This window comes from Pholcus phalangioides, unplaced genomic scaffold (genome assembly GCF_987345545.1).
Source record: "Pholcus phalangioides strain wild (caught in Gottingen) unplaced genomic scaffold, Ppha-v1.0 ptg000001l_1, whole genome shotgun sequence".
Lineage (NCBI taxonomy): Eukaryota > Metazoa > Arthropoda > Arachnida > Araneae > Pholcidae > Pholcus > Pholcus phalangioides.
The window spans coordinates 13,319,377-13,337,122 of NW_028301594.1; the positions used below are offsets into that span (position 1 = coordinate 13,319,377).

General features: G+C 35.4%; 1 protein-coding gene across 1 annotated transcript; it reads right to left on the reverse strand.

The window, feature by feature from the left end:
* Positions 1–4,258: 4,258 nt before the first annotated feature.
* Positions 4,259–17,117, reverse strand: PDCD-5 (programmed cell death 5). Its single transcript, XM_089230924.1, has 5 exons — positions 16,973–17,117; positions 14,886–14,994; positions 9,873–9,964; positions 6,511–6,585; positions 4,259–4,440 (listed from the first exon to the last, which is right to left on the reverse strand). Exons 1-5 carry the CDS (start codon positions 17,036–17,038, stop codon positions 4,399–4,401), a joined length of 384 nt encoding a protein of 127 aa, XP_089087050.1. The 5' UTR covers positions 17,039–17,117; the 3' UTR covers positions 4,259–4,398.
* Between the last annotated feature and the right edge of the window lie 629 nt (positions 17,118–17,746).

Here is a 17,746-nt window from a genome sequence, read left to right on the forward strand (position 1 = left end):
TCTCTGGGTCACCCTTTTTATCTTTCAAATGCTTGCACACTCTCTGGGTCACCCTTTTTATCTTTCAAATGCTTGCACACTCTCTTGGTCACCCTTTTTATCTTTCAAATGCTTGCACACGCTCTAGGCCACCCTTTTTATCTTTCACATGCTGTAGGCCCCACTTTTGTTCATTCATTTGCTTGCACAATCTATGTGACTCTTTCGATCGCTTACGGACCTGATCCCTCACTTTCTAGGTCACTCGCTGATCATTCACATATTTGAAAATTCTCTGGGTCACTCTTTCGATCATTCGCATGCTTGCAAATTCTTTGGGTTACTTATTTGGTCACTCACTGGCCATCTCACCGTGTAGGCGGAGGTGGCTTTATGGCGGGATAGAAAATTTTGCCGCTCTTCTCCCCTCCAATACATTCATTTTATAATAATAATGTGATCCTCACGTATTCCCAAGGGATCATGCTGATCCGTCCAGGGAATTTGTTAGTGTTAGTAAACATCCATGCCCGGACCGGGATTCGAACCCAGACCTGCACAGTGAGAAGCTAGTTCCCTAACCACTCGACTGCCAGGCGGTAAATTTCTTCACTATCTATTCATTCCTCAAATTTGCCACCCCTCTGAACTTGGTGCCAGGGCTATGGCCCACTAAGCTGCTCCCCTTCCCTCCCCCTTAAACACGGCATTATATATTTATATATTTTATTTATTTACAATAACCCCAGAAGGCATGAAATGCACTTATACTGGAAGAAAATAATAATAATAATAGTCAGTACGGGAAGCACTTCGCATACGGAGTCAGGTCGAAATCCCCAATAGTGGAAGCAAATCTTGCGTAGGAGGCACATACAAGTTCTGATGGAAGACTGTTCCATATTCTTGCCACACGGCATCTATATCCGTGGAAAAAGCAATCCCTTCTAGCCGTTGGTATTCTTATTTGGAAGCGATGCCTACGTAGGTTAACTCGCCTGTCTATGATCTCAAAGAAAGGCTCTCTCGATGGTCAATTTACAGTAAATAAAGATCGAAGGATACCGTTAAACGTGGGGAAATTAAAATTTTGCTTCAAAATATTTCTAGAGAATATTTTTTTTCAATTTTTCTGGTATATTATGCTTGCTTAAATGTATACCAACACATTTATACGATATTTGCGATTCTATTTCGTAAATTTTATGCAGAAATTATTTTACTGAATTTAGACATTCTGCTCAGTTTTTGTTACGTTGGTATTACTTCTAGAATAGTTGTCAGATGATGTTGACAACTCGTCTAATGCTCGAGCTACTTTTTCTCATGTTTCATTGCTCAAATTAATGTGATCTCGAATTTTCAAAAATTAAAATTCTGCTTGATTTTGAGGAGTCAGCATTATCATAAGAGTTTCTGTATACTGGAAGAGCATTGCACAAAAATAGGTATGCTAGAAATTTTGTTGTTGTTTAAATAAGGAAAAAAGATGCTACAAACATTTTATTACGCAATTGATAAAGGATGAAGCAGATCATTTGTGAAGTTAATTTCCCCTAAGAACACGAAAATTGTTGCTGTAGGAAACAAAAATATTCTTGGAACTTAATAACTTACCGCAAACTAAATACAGTCGAACCTCCCGACAACGGTACTAACGGGACCGAGCAAATGCGGCCCTTATTGGGAGGTAAGCGATCAACATTTCTAAACAAATGTTTTTTGGTTGTATGTGTAAAATTATGACAACCTATACTGTAATTAATTAGAAGAATCTATTTTGTAGCACGACATTTATTTTGCATTGAAAAGATACGTGAATTTTTCATGAAAAACTTTTTATTTGAGGTTTTCTATAGTGTGTCAATTTCATTCAAAAATTTCATGAAGAAAAATGCATGTGCTGTGCTGTAATCCTTGTATTCTCGCACATGCATTCTTTTCATAGGGATCAGATTCCTCCTCCGATGCAATCAGCTTATTTTTTTGTTGTTATCGGGGAAGTATCTTCCATCAGAGCTTACATGAGCTCCCTTGATCAAACAGCATGGTAAACAAGGGGTCCCAAGTCTATGACATAGCCTCTCCTTAAACTTTAACCCTAATTTCTGTTTTGTTCTTTTCCGAAACGCGTCTAGCCAACAACCCCATAGATAAGATCTTATCTGTGGATGGGGGGGGGGGGAGAGGTTGGTCCAGCGCACCCATTGTTAGCATCTACTTGAGGAACACCTCCGTGTCCGCGGGCCATATTTTGAGAGCTACTGACGTAGAGAAGAACCTATAGTTATTTTCGGGCTCAAGGAAGGAAAAACTCTTTCAAAGCAATCTTGAGGGATATTTTTCTTAAGTGATGATGCATTTTTTTTGTACATTTTAATTTCCAAAAGCGGTCATTATTCGGAAATCCTTGTTTGGAGGTTAATCCATTAGGATGCGTTCTGTTCCAAGAAATGTTGTTCAGAGGTTACCATTATGGGATGTTTTACTGTATTCAAAGGTGGAAGACATTTTACCATGTTTACAGGGCAAATTCAAAGATTTGGATTTTTTCCAATTTTGTTCATTTTGCTTTTTTTCTACTCTAGTCTGAACCATTATTCAAAATTATTTCTTTACACTCGAAACGTTATTTGAATTCATTTAAAGCAAATTACTACGTTTTTCAGCAACACTTCATTTTTATTTTTATTGCGTTAAGAAAATACATGATTCTCGAAAACTGAAATCAGAGGAAATTTAAATTTTTTCGATTTTCTGGCAATTTTCACCTTGCCCCAAAAATGTGTGAATTAGCTTTAACTCGTAATTTTTTTTTTATGAATTAAAGCCAATTCTCACAAACGCAGGGTGAGTTCTGTCACCGACAATGCCTACTCTCATGTGCAGAGACATTTCTTTTCTTTGAAATTCTAAATTCCAAGAAATCATTCACTTTGGCCAACAATGGCGCAAAATCACGTTGCTCCAAGTTGAAAGGCATGGGTACCACAGCAAAATACGTGAAATTTTGGCATTCTCATCCCATCTAATAGTACCAAAAAAGGGTCAGTACAACAAAAAAAGTCTTGATAACACTATAAGTTGTTCTATTGTTTTATATACAGTGAAACACTTGTATAACGATACTCAAGGGACCGTAAAAACATTGTTATAAAGGTGAAATCATAATAGATGAGGTTATGAAAAGTGCATTGGGACCAGAGAGTAATATCGTTAAAGCAGGGCTTGAAAAATTGAAGGCGCTAGGTCACCATGGTGACTAGAAAATCGGTACCAGTACCAAATATTTTTATACCTTATTGCTAAATTGGAGTCTAGAAATGACGCAAAATTTTCTGATTTCCTTTCATCATGACATGGAAAGAGATCCAAAAAAGTCAGAAAGAGGAAAAAAACCATAAGTTAGGACCACGTCTCTTCAGGAAAAACCATGTGCTTTGGGCATTTACAATCAAATCTTGATAAGTCGAATGTGCAGTAGCTGACTGAAAACTTCATGTTATCGCAGTTCGACTTATTGTAAATTCTGAGACTTAAGAGTGAAGAAAAAAAAGATTTACTAAAATAATGCTATTTACGAACATTGCGTTAGTAAAACATATCAAACTACTGGAGATAAATAAAATCTAAAAGATAAGATTATTCTAATTTAATCATATTTCAATTACTGTGAGTGATAATATATACAGTCAAACCTCGTTAATGAGTCGCTCTTGGGAGAGCAAAAATATGGCTTAGTAAGCGGAGTGTCTTGTTAAACAGAGTAAGACATAGCTGTGCCAATTCCTAACCGAGAACAATTGGGACTTCCAAAAAGTGACCCAGTAAGCGGAGTGACGTGTTAACCGGGTGACGCACTAACGAGGTTTGACTGTATTTAGAAACAAACTACACGTACATACTGTGTTATGGTAACAGACTCGTATATGATACACGTATAAATGAAACGAATTATAAAGTGTATAAAAGATTATTTTCTGTCAAAAAGTGCAGCGACGAATGAATCCGCTAAATTAATCTGTTAAATTCTATTGCTAAATGCTTCTACTGCTAAATAGAATTTTTATAGCTGAATAGAATGTTTCTATTGCTAAATACTAAATTTGAATATTCTTTGAATTTAGTTCCTTTATAAGAGGAAGGAAGATTTGTCTACATCGGCATTACTATTAGCCAATTTGAATGACACTTATCAAGAAATTTAATACCAAAGGCATTTCATTACATTTTAGCAATGAAAAGAAGAAAACATTTTAAAAAGAAGAAAAAAACATTATATACATAAGTTATGTCCTTTTATTGATAAGTTAGCAAAATATTGATGAACACAGCAAAGTCATTGAATATAGAGTGGTTTATACAACAAACCGCACAAAAAAGCACTAAAAAATTTTAACAAACATATAATAAAGAGTTTCAATCTTCATCAGAATCCAAACCAGCTCTTCGCCTGTCATACTGAAAAAAAAAATTATATTGCTCACAAAATTCAATCCCAAACTCTATTTGCGTCACTCTAAAAAATTATTCTTCATGAAGTAATATTACAGGGTGATCATGACATTGCTCATGCAACTGTTTAGAAAAAGATTAGAGGGATGACAGTACTCATCAAGACTAACAATATTTACAATGGAACTTGTTTGGTTTGCAAATCCACTGAATGTTAGACAAACAAAGTGACTTGTACACGTTGAAATTTCAACAGTGACAAAAAGTAGGCATAATAAAATCATAAATTGCACAATCTTGTGCAGATCAGAGAAAGACTGATGCTCAAACTGACGTCCAAGGTCCATGTTTCACATCAGCGAACTGAAAGACTGCACACCCTTTCTTTAGATCCTGATGTCTTGTAGCAATAAGGGTTCTTGTGATGCGATCTTCCACAGAGTCTACAGGCATCTTGTAGATGTTCTGAAGAAGTGCTGCTTCCCTGACAGAGCAGAAATGACATAAGCAATGAAGACTTATGCTTATTGGACATGTTTCTAAGTTTAGCTTTTCTGACATTCTCAGTGGATTGTGATCATAGGTTCCAGTGTACAATTTTTTTGTCTCAATGGGTGCTCTCACCCCTCCCAAATTTTTCTAAATAGTTTACAAACACCCTGTGTATTCATATAATTTTAATAATTTTCAATAAGCTCAAAGACTTCTACTGCTTCAACTAAACATTTTTGCAGTAACACACAACCCTCTAATACAGAGTTCGAGAATGAAAACTTCAATTGGACATATACTTTATGGCTTTCTCACTTACTACGAAATGACTTCGATGTATGATGCAAGTGAGCCCTTGATATATATATCTTTAAGATAGTCACCAAATTTATCTAAAAGTTGTGCTTTGTCTTTTATAAGATTATGACCAAACTTTTGAGCTCAACAGCAGATGAAAATAATAAACTATGATTTAAAAATTTCACCTTAAACCTTACAAACTATGATTTCAGAATTTTTATCGCAAGTTGCAGAGTTTTTCTAAAAAGAGTAAATAAAAAATTGTCCTGCGCTTGTATAAAACAAAAGCGGCAACAAACTGATTGATCGTGATTGATAGGTTGCCAATAGCTGCAAAATAACTTCTCTTCAATATTGCCATTTTGGAGAGTTTCTCTCTTTAATTTGTAATGATTCAACACAAAATTCACATGGGAATGAACATTCCTCATTTTTCTCTTTCTAAGTACAGGGTGGGCAAAAAGTCCATAGAAACTTTAAAAATTCATAAAAACTGGAAAAATAACCAAAATAAAAAACCGTTTGCAGGGTTAGCATCGCTAGGTCATGAGAATTTTTAATACAGGGAAAAAACAGCCAATAGGTGGAGCTGGTATGAGCGACTTCAGTGGAAATATGAAAATGAGACAGTCATAAGAACTTGTACTCCTAATCCACAATTAGTTCACAGTTATAAACTGTGTATGTAGACCTGCTGCACTCTGCCGTTGCTGGATATGTGATTTGATTGCAATGTGTTATCCCCTGTGGTAGTGGTCATGTGGAACAGATACTGCTGTAATAAACGATTGGGGGCATTGTTTGTTATTTACATATCTTTTCCTTGACTTGTGTATGTCAGCGCCATGTATCGGCTGCTTATGAGTTGTTTTTTCCATCTTAAAAAAAAATTCCTGTGACCTAGCGATGCTAACCCTGCAAACCATTTTTTATTTCGGTTATTTTTCCGGTTTTTAGGAATTTATGAAGTTTCTACTGACTTTCTGCCCATCCTGTACTATAACGTCATGGCTTAAAGGTTAAAATATAACCAGACATTTTCATCCCCACCTACGGCAACTCTGGTCACTACTTGAAAGATTACATTTCTCTTGCTTATATTTTCGGAATAAAAAGCTTCAATAGAAGCTGAAAAACCAGTTCTAACAACTGACTAAGAGGAAAAAATATCACCTTTCAGTTAGTGATCGGTATGCTTATAAACTTCCAGGTTTCTTGACCTTTTTCTAACACACATATCAGAGAAGTTTTATACACACACACATTAGAAAATGTATCTATTACCTTTACAGTGGGTGCTTTTTGCTGTATTCGCTGGTTAACCTGTTCCAGCAATCCAATAAATTCTTGTTCACTCAGCTGTGTGTGAGAAATTAAATATTTCTGAATCAAAATATAAGGTTCATGTAGAATTTAAAAAAAATAAGAATGTTAACTTGTAATATTTTTGAAATGTTCAATGAAATATTTTTCAGAACAGCTTCAATATTTAAATTTTAGTTTATGATAAACTTGTTTTAAAAATTATTTTAACAACACAAACACACTTTTAACACAACATAGATGTTAATCATCAATTCTATTTTGCTATAGAGAAATTCAATTATTTAGTATGCTGTATTTTTCTAAACCTATGACAATGACTACTACTTTTGGCACAAACACAGTGCACAATTAGGGATCAAATGCATCTGCATACAGGGTGATTCGAAATTGAACGTACAAACTTTTAGGGGCGGTAGAAAACACACACAAAAAAAAATTTTAAAAAAATAGAATCACATAGGAATGTATGACCGGAAATCCAAACCTGATCAGCTGGAGGATAAATGAAGATGCAGAAATGACAAGCAAATAATGGGCAGAAAAACTCTTTATCTAACGTGGAGTTCTCATTGTGGGAAACCCAAAAAGCCATGTCTCCCACAAGGGCGGGGCTGACGCTATAAAGTAACTACGGAAGGACCCGTGAAAAGTCTGACCGGAGACCTTAAAAGATTCCAGTCTAAGAGCCTTGCTTCGAGGATGTGGGAGCCATGCTGAAAGCCATGGTCTACAAGGCACCCATTGACTCTGACCTTGGAGCATGAATCTCTGTTGCAGCTGCAAATGTCTGTGAAATGCTCTGTATTTTTGAAAGGGTTCAACAATCAATGCATTGCTGTTGTGAAGCGTGCATAACAGTGGACACTGGATGGCAATAACTTTGAGCAGTTGTTGTGTGAAATTTAATGTGTACACATACTGTCCTCGTGTAAAGTATAGCTAAATAAAGAGTTTTTCCACCCATTATTAGCTAATAATGGGTGGAAATCGTTGGTGGATGTTGTTTGTGCATCTTTGTTTATCCTCCAGCCCTAAAAGCAGAATGTTTTGCCTTGTTTTGCAACGAGCCCCAGACTGACTGGAAATGTTCTACGATAAAAATCCCCCCATAGTGATGTTTTCTTCATTTTTTCTTAAAATTCTTCCAGATTGTTCTGCAGTAGCAATGATTGTTCAGTGGCATACATAGCAGATTTCGGCACATTCTGCTTAGGGATCCTCCAGCTGATTAGGTTGGGGGTTTCCGGTCATACATTCCTATGTGATTCTGTTTTGTTTCTGTGTTCTCTACTTCCGCTAAAAGTTTGCATGATGAGTTTTGAATCACCCTGTACATATAAAATTGATTTTCTGTGTATATGTTCTCTATGCAAATCTACAATTTTGGACTGATCGTTGCTAAATTTTGAGTATATATATATATATATATATATATACATACATATATATGAAACAGCACCTGGCTTGAACAATATAGGCTACTTTAAAAGTTCATTAGAGCAGGGCAAATGCCTGAAATGGGCCAAAAACCATTGGACACCAGCAGTTCGTGGGCCTAAACAATGGCTTTTGGAATTTTTATCTTGGTTACCATGGTTCCTTAATAACACGCCTCAAACATGTTTATTCCTTTACAATGATTTATCACTTCTTCAATGCTCCCAGTAAATTAAGAAAACCCGACAGCACTGGGTAGTATAGTTGGAATTTAGTATTGTTATAAAGTTAACATCAGCTATATAAGCATCTGACAAATCAATTAAATGAAATTTTCCTTCTTGTTACAAAAATAATAGTGCCAAACGAAGGAATGGCAACATTCCAAAACAGCTGTTTCAAATGGGTTGATTCGTAACACATGAAATTTTCTCTGCTTGCTCTCATGACCTCCAGAAATGGTGGCAGAAAAGCACAGATAGCCAAGGGGACTACTTTCAAAGGCCTATCACCATTAGTTCCTAAGCCTGGTTGGTAGGTCAAATTGATAAAAATTCAGGTGCCGACCAAATTTTTTAGAAGTCAAAATTTTTTAAAGAAAAATGTTCAAAAATAATCTTTTTCGACTTTTCTAGGACTTAATGACTCCTTTCGAAATTGGAACACACAGCCAAATAAATTTTGTGATTTCCCTCAGATTCCAATTAAGTAATTATGCATAGGAACTTTTAAGCACTCATATTAAATTTTTGATCACCATTAAACCTGTCCCCTCCCCCAGATTTGTTAAGCCCTGTCAGTTTGCAAGTTGAACAATTAATTTTTTTATGAGCCCGATTTCGGAACTTTTCCGATAAAGGTTGTGTTTTGGCTATTTAAGGTTATGGTCATTGACAAAAAAATTTTATTTTAGAGAATTGGATATGTGAACATTTTAATTAAAAGATATAAGTGTGTACAAATTTAAAGATGTGTTTTGAAACAGGTATCGCTTACTTTACACAATTTTGAAAGGTTCGTTTAAAAAATTTCAATCTGCAAAATTTGCAGAGTTTAATTTCATGCTAATTTTCATAACTAAAATAAAAAAATATGACTGTTAAAATGACGAAATATGTTTAATTTGTGGATGTAGATGAGTCAAATATGGATAAAATGCTCAAATCCAACTCACTGGTGAACATCTTTTGGTTATACTTTGATGATGCCAAAAGTATTTTAATTGAAGACAAATTATCCAAATGGGACTCAAATTGTTGAATTTGCAAAGGACATTCAGAATTCTCTGGTTTTGATGAAAAAAAAGTTTTTGTAAAAAGACAAAGAAAGCTGTTTGCCAGCTAGATCTCGACTGCTACATTAAAACAGTTATCAGTCTATCATACCAGGTGCTCTAAGGAAGAGAAAAGATCCACAACCACCAGAACAAGTCCATTCATCATCCGATTGAGAACAGAAGTAAAAATTACTTTTTTTAAAATAGAGTCAGACATTCATTCGCATTTTTTACAAGTTTGAATATACTTCATTCTCATTCCTAAAAATTTGTTTCTCTCTTGAGTCGAGTGCATTTTTTATCGTTCGAGAGTAACTTCCCCATTGCTGTCTTATCCAAGTTAAATTTCGCTCTACATGATTATTTTGCAGAACCAATTAATCACATAAAAAGAGGGGACACATTTGTATTCTAAAAGCCTGTATATCATAATAAAAAGTAATTTTTTTATGCAATACTGCTCCACCTGACTACAAATGTAAATAAATAAAATATAAATCAAATAGACTTAAAGCAAATGCACTAGAAATTATACATGAAAAATAACTTTGTCATCATTAACCTCAATATCACACAAATAGAAAAATGCTAGATGAATTACACATACCTTAGTCCTAATCTGGCCTGTTCGGGCCATAGTGATTATCATATTCTCAAGCATTTTTCCATTTTCAGGTTTAGCAATTGATATTGTGCTCACTAAATAAACAAACAAATATTCAAGAAAAATAAAATAAATGAACAAATGAATGATCTACAATTAATGATATCATATATAATTTTCAATACAAACTTGATATCAAAACTTTTTTCGGCTGTTGAGAAGGGGATTTCATGTTAAAGAACATATTAGAGACAAAAATCAATAAAGGGCAAACATTGAATTGTGAAATCCTGTAACCCTCATCTGCAAATGCCAATATCTGCAATAGGGTTTCTAAATTACTGACATTTTGAAATCGTCAGGAATCTGGAAATCACTTATTTACAGTGGAACCCTGTTTATACGACCTTCTCGTTTATAGGACGTTTAGGTTCGGTTTTGATTATTCTCTATACTTTTCAATGTTAAAATATTTTATTTATCCACCACATAATTTCAATTACACGTCGTTTTCATTTTGATCCAAATCTCAAATTTTCAGAAAACTATCATTTCTCTCAATTGACGACCCCCTCTTTTTTGTAGGCAGCATAATTAGAAAACTGCAATCATGTTTTATGGATATTGTAGTTGCAAGAGTCATAAATATTAGGGTGCTTGTTAATGGACCATAAAAGATGTAAGCTTTCAGTAGGCTGACGACAACTTTAAAGTAGGCACCAAAGCGATTGGTTTATGATAATTCTGAAAATATGCTAAGCCAGAGCAAAAAGTCAGCACACAAAATTTTTGGTCACATGGGTGTCCCTTATCAAGAGGTTCTACTGTACTGAAAAAATAATGGCTCTCCTGTGAAATATCCCTTTTGTGATATGGTGCCTTTACCTCCAGCATACTAAAATTTAGACCGAGCAAATTAAAAAACAGACACATCTTACCCTTTCTATAGCTTCGATTCCACATATGCTTCATACTAATATTTTCATAACTATGCTGATCAAATTGTTACACATCACTTCAACAAAAACTATCCATACATTTTTTGCACCAAACAACAAATAGAGAATTTCTCCAGATTTTATTTTCAAATATTCAAGTCCCCAATTTTCATATTGGATCATATTCACCCTCTGAACTATTAGACCCTTCTTCAAAGGGGTTGAATTCTCTTTCCATAAAATCCTGAATCATGATAAATAATTTTGACAGTGTTGATTCCTAACCATCAGCTAATCTCCTTAAAAAAGTTGCATTCTCTAAAATATCTCCTCAAAGACAGACAGCTCCCCCTATTCTTTTTAACAGATATTTCAGATTTGTAGTACAACTGTGAAAAAATTATCCTCCCACTTATAATATAGTGTTTTCGGCATTTGAAAAGACAAGGGTCACTCCATTATAAAAAAAAAAGTACAGTAAATGAAAAGTACCTGAATCACTCTGTCCTCCTAAAGTGGGGGTGTTGCTTCAGACCTTGTCCAGCAGTGGATACATCCTGTACTGATCGTTATCTGTCTTGACGATTGCTCAAAAATAGGGTGCTGTTTTATATCAGGGATACTTTTGGCTTCTCTACTTACAATTGCAAAATAGCCTGTCATTGTGATGCCAAAGGGAAAGTAAAAATAATTCTAGAGATTGCAAAAGAGGTTGGATTGGAATCGTAACCTGCTACATGCTTTCTAGGAGAGAATCTACCAAATTCTTTCAACTTGAAACGCAATGCTTCTTTTCAGATATTATCTCATGTTCATCTGTCGTGTTTCTCAAACAGGGTCATAAAATGGAAGTAGTAAGAGGGCTTCTTTTGTTTCACACTCTTTGTATAGTTCTCTCAGTATTAGAATTTTAAATAGGCACAAGGTTGCTAGTACAGTTTATAGAATTGGAAACTGGAAAAAAAAGGGCTCTCCCATCTTTCCTCTATTTCTTTCCCAAGCAATGCTAGAGAAAATTTTTCAACTAATATTTCCCATTAATTTTTTTTGAAAACTTTTTATACTCCATTGTAAATATTAATATGTTGCAATAGTATTTTCCCTGATCTCCTGTGAATTTTTCTCGGGATTTCGGGAACAGGAAATCATAAAAAATTCCAGAGAACGGGCAGGCAGGAAACTTCAATCTGCGCTTTATATGCAGAAAGTTATGGTTCATGTAAAAAGATTCCAAAAATTACAATTTAATTAGCTATAGGCTACAATTTTTGAAAGCTACCTAAAATAAGCTTTTTTAAGCACTACTTAAAATAAGAAAAAGTCATTGGTTGGCACATGCAGATTCTGGAGGCTAGGGATCAAGCATCAATGGATGGTTGGTAAAGTTCAGGGAAGCTTCTACATCAATGAGTTTGAAAGCTTGGAGCCAGAGACATATGCAGAAGGGAAAGGTCATAATGTGCATGCCCCCTCCCCCCAACCAACTGAAAATTAGAAAAAAAGTTTATAGTTCTGTGAAAAAAAATTAAAATTTTGAAAGAAAATACCTTTATATATTATAGTATTTTAACCGAATTCTGCTAATTTAAGTGGTTTTTGAAAGATGGTACACAAAATATCTTTTTGTGACCCCTACAATGGTCGATCCTGCATACACTCCTATGTGGAGCATCCAGTTTTGGGAGTTTTTACTGTGTTTTTCACTATAAACACAGTGAATTGTAACCCTGTTCAAGGGTTAACTTTTGAGGGGAGGGGGGATGGTTTGACAAATATAAACCGGCTTGGCCACACTTTTTCTCCTTGTAGGAAGGAAAACTGGAGGAAGTAAAATTTTTACCATCCTCTTTGGTGGATTTTTGTGGTTCCATGTTTCAAAAGCAGAGTTTTGAAGAGCCCTATGGACTTAGCACGAGTGCAGAGGATTATATTGTTCCTAGATAACAACCTACACTACATACGTATTAAGAACATACGCAGTGCGTATCTGAGCAGTAGGAACGATGACGAATTCAAGTCGGCAAGAGTCCGAATAATTGATCATACGAGAAAATATTATCTCTAACCACGTCGGCATCAACAAAGGAACCAGTGAATGGGAAATCTAAGCACATTCACCTGTAGAGACAAATTAGATCATTGACGACAATTACGTATTAAGTGTGATTACTCGGCTGTAATCATGTTTATAATTTTGATTGCATATTGTCTTAGATTGTTTATATATATTTATCTGTTATATGATTCCAGATTGACAATTGCTGATGTTCCAAGATGATTGTATCAATTTATTTACTTTATATTTTGTTGCCTTTGACTGAGGTGACTGTTCAGGGGCATTACTAGGATTTTTGCCGCACCCACAACTTCAATGTTTGATAATTTTGTAATGGTGTTCTTTGTTCCCACCTAAAACTGTCACCCCCTAAATTTTGCTGCCTGGGGAGTTGCCCCCATCCCCCTCTAGTTACAGCCCCGTTTTGTTTCTTTGATTTTAATAAAACTTTCTGGATACACCCATCCTTTGGGAATGCTCCGATATCTCTCAGTGATGGGAAGCGGGGTTGTGTCCGGTCTTCAAAGGTCAAAGGTTCCATGTCCTATCCCATAATCCTTTGTAATTTATCTCTTTTGCCTGAGTGAAAGACACCAGTTTTCATAAAGAAATATAAGTATTTCACACATGTAAACAGGGCTCTTGTAGAACGTGCAAAATGAAACATTTATGAGGAGAATAGCTCGCAAACATGGCGTAAAATTCCACAAAGTGTAAAAGAACTATCTAACGAATGATAACTCAGAACCATATCTAACTAATGATACGTAGGCTAAAAAAGGACTGTGAGAAAGTTTTTGAGTTATACAGTGATACCTCAGTTTACAAATTTTTTTGGCTAACAAAATTTTTTTTCATGATTTCTCTGCCCAAGCTAATGAATACAAATTCAGCTAACGAACATTTTTGTTGATATGGATGTAGACATTAGTATAAAGCAGCTGTGTTGTGAGCTAAATTTTAGCAGCAATCGTCATCAGAGAGAGAGAATTACTGTCACTCAAGCCTGATTAACTTATGTCGACCTCAAAATCTCTTTCAGAAATTTTTTTGAATCACGTAAAATAAAAGATAAAGTTGATAAAAAACACATTAAAAAAAAAAAAAATTATATTTTCAGATCACGTTTTTTCAAAGCAATATTCTAAGTAGCATCAAACTGATCAGTCTGAACATTATCTAGGAGCTCATTTTTTCCATCTGCATGTAACAGTCACAGAAATGAGCTGACCAAAACACAAATGGATGGGAAGACCTATGAACTTCAATGTATCAACACCAGCTTTTGTCTACTAAAGCTGGTGTTGGTTATATACACACTACACAGTGTAAAATAAAATGATTTTCAATATCCCATCTTGCAGTGAATTCTAATTTATCCAGTTTCAAAACTGTTCGTTTTAGCATTCTGTCAGTTCATTTCTCAGTATTTTTTATTGAGCTCCTTTAGTGTTTCATAAATCTAATCTACAAATTTTGGGTCGTACCTGGAATGAATTGAATGATTTTCCATAGAAATCCATGAGAAATCATATTCCAGTTTACAAAGATTCCAGCAAATGAACATGGTTTTGGAATGAATTACCTTTATTAGCAGAGGAAAAACAACATTCTGTGAGAAAATTGTTGAATTTCTGGGCGAAGCATGTTTAAAAGGGTAAAAACATTATTTCATTTCTTTCTTCAGTTATTTTCTTAGTTAAATATCTGTCTACTGAACTATACATTTTTCTTTGATAAAATTTACTTTTACCAGCATGCAGTAAAAAAAAAAACCTTCAACATCTAAAAATTAGTTATTACAATGAATGAAGGCCAAAACAGAAGGAAGAGAAGTACAATAATTTTTATCAAAACATTACCAACATAAGCATATTAAATGGCCCAAGATGAAAAAGAGTGAAAAGATATGATATAATACTGCTGAGAATTATATGCTCTGTAATTTCAATATATATTTAACGAAATTGTTCTCGCTAAAATTCAGTAAATAAGTGACTGGAAGAAGAGAAAAAAACTAACAGCGACTTCGAGCCTCCTGTGAGAGAACTTGAGAAAGGATATGGTTCTTGAATTCAGCTTCCCTCTGCTTTTGTTCTTCCTCTGCAGCTGCTTGATTCTGAGGACCTCCCTGGAAGAACAAAAAAATAATTAAAGACAAAAATATTGTGACATGCGATACACACTTGGGAAGAGAAAAAAGCTTGTTCCCTTCGAACTGGGAGTAAGGCGAATCACGAAGGCTGTGTATAGTGAGTGGGAGTGGCGATTGTCCGCCTCTGCCCATGCCAATATATTTTTAGTGAACTACCCTTATTGCTCTTTCCCGTATCCCTCCCGGAAGATTAACCACGAATTTAAAGCTGCTTGAAAGGTGGAAGCCCTCTGAAGATTCTGTACCACATAAAAAACGGGAGGGGGGGGGAAGAGGAGGATTTATAACAATCCGTGTGGCGATCTACTTTGCTAGGAACAAAAAAGACAGATAAAAGCAAGATTAAGTGCACTCGTTACATTAAGAATCAGAACCAAAGATGTAACAAATTGACTATCGCTTCACACAACTGGTAGGAAAAAGTAAGGTAAATTCAAATTTGATAAAGTGGACCTTTTGCAAAGAGAGAAGTCACCTGCTTACATAGACTTTCGGCCCATTTACGCGGGTTAAATAGTTACTTAAATTTTAAGTTTTCAAGTATTTTATAAAATCTATCCAAACATCAAGTAATTTAGTTGCATATATAATGAAGAAACCATTGGATAATATGAAGACACACCCACTGACGCATATGCATAGCATCTACTTAATTGGATTCTATTACACTTGCCCACTTCAAAACTTGACAAATTGAGAAAAAAGGTGTAAATCAAATATTTTAGGAACCAAGCATACTTCTTTCACCTGGGCTATTAATAACTCATAGAAAAAAAATGTAGGCACTACTACAATTTTTTTAGTTGCTGTTACGACCTTACACCTGGGATTTGCTCAAGCCCTGGTCCACTTAACAACTAAATCACTTGATTACTTAACAGCTTAAACACGCTGCTTACACACTTAAAACTAACTTAAAATCTAGTTCACTACTAAATTACTTTACCCATGTGAACAGGAGATATCCTTGAAGGCTCATATTTTCAGACTTTCAGAAATATGTTATTCAATAACAAAGTAACACTAACGAAGAGGCTATGGATTGGGTGGATTTTGAGCAGGAATTTCTAGATAACTCCAATAAACCACTCAAACAATTCGATTTTGCAATCAACCAATCAGTTTGGACATCACTGCTCCCACTCAGCACTGAGAAATCTCTAAAGCCAGGTATTCCTAGGAGCAGGTTTTCTGTGCAACATGAATCGCACAGTGCGACACACCATCTACTCACAAATAAGAGATGCACGACTGTTTTCCTACAAAGTGCAACAAGCCTTGCAACAGCAGTTTATACATCGGCGTGATTGGCCGACTGCTTCTGGAGGGGTCAAGTGTGTCATGCGTTGAACGTTTCACCAATGTTCTCTTCATTTCTGTTGCGTTTTTCTTTCCCTTCAAACCTGAGCATACAGATGGCAGAATATTTGATGCTAGTGCCATATACAAAAAGGCCACCCTGAGCTGATGCTCCAAGCTAAGAAAACAAAATGCGTAGTGTGATTATGTAACATGTTTCTGCCAAAGCGAAATGGTTCAATTCAGTTCACACGATGCAAAAAAACCTACATCTAGGAAACCCCGGCTTAAGGACACTGCTTAAAAAGGTGAAGTTATAAGTTAATTTAGAGACCATGTACATCAAATGAATTTTTAGACATTGTTTTTGTCATTTTATATATCTGTAACATCACAATTCCCCCCACCCCCATATACCTCAGGGCGTTAAATTTAAAACCGCACCAATGGAGGGGGGGGGGACCATTACATAATGCCGTATAATTTCAAAACGAATCCACTGTAACACAAATATTTTTTATTTTGTGCTGTATTATAAGAAATCGATCTAATGGGACATGGGTTGAAGGCAGTTTTACTAAAGGGTAAATAATAGAGATTATTATTCCGATAGTCAGTGACAATACGTTACTGTTCAACAATAATTAATAATTACAGCTTTTTGTTGCTGCAGTTCCCGGAGCCTCTGGGCTCTCAAGATTTCCAACTCCTCATCGGCCATCGGTACCAAAACACGCTGCTCTTACACTGCTTTTCTCACCCTGTTTTCAAAACATTCTGCAGAAATGATTTTGCGAAAAATGAAACCTTTGGTCTTTCCACCGTATATGCTCTTGAATCGAGAGTTGAATCAAGAGTCTTGATTCAACACCACACTAGAAATATTTATATATTTATATATTATTATATATATTTAGTGTGGTGTTGCTTGATTCCATTTTTTTCAAACTGAGGACTTGATCGAAATACACGAAATTGGAATGAGGGAAAATACATAGATTGGCAATCATAGCAAAAAAGATTGCTAAAGATAAGAAAAGTTGCCAATTATCTCTAAAATAGTACGAAAAATGAAGCGAATCAAAATTGTACTGTTACACTGTGCGGAATGCGAGAATGTAACACCGAGTCCTGCCCTCAGGGCTATTACAGTGGCTTACAAAAGGCCTCTGTACACTGTCGCAATGCGAGTGCGGAATGCAAGGATTTTCACGCCGAGTCCTGCCCTCAGGGCTATTACAGCGGCTTACGAAAGGCCTGGCAGCTAAATGTCAATGGGCCAAGAAATAAATTTCCTGACCCAAGGGCCATGGTCAAAGTTGGGTCGAATCCGCTAATGAAGTTTAAATTTTCGTAATTTTTTGCAGTGTTGCACAATAGTGCAATGCGAGTGGATCACCCATCGAGCTTATATTACTCAAAATTATAA

Bases quoted from the DNA above. Each gene is read 5' to 3' on its own strand.
- PDCD-5 (XM_089230924.1), bottom strand. From the start codon at position 17,038: ATGGCCGATGAGGAGTTGGAAATCTTGAGAGCCCAGAGGCTCCGGGAA. The intron at 9,965-14,885 runs GTTAGTTTTTTT...TTGTTTATTTAG, and splicing joins ACAGGAGGCTCGAAGTCGCT to TGAGCACAATATCAATTGCT. The intron at 4,441-6,510 runs GTAATAGATACA...TTTTTTTTTCAG, and splicing joins AAAAAGCACCCACTGTAAAG to TATGACAGGCGAAGAGCTGG.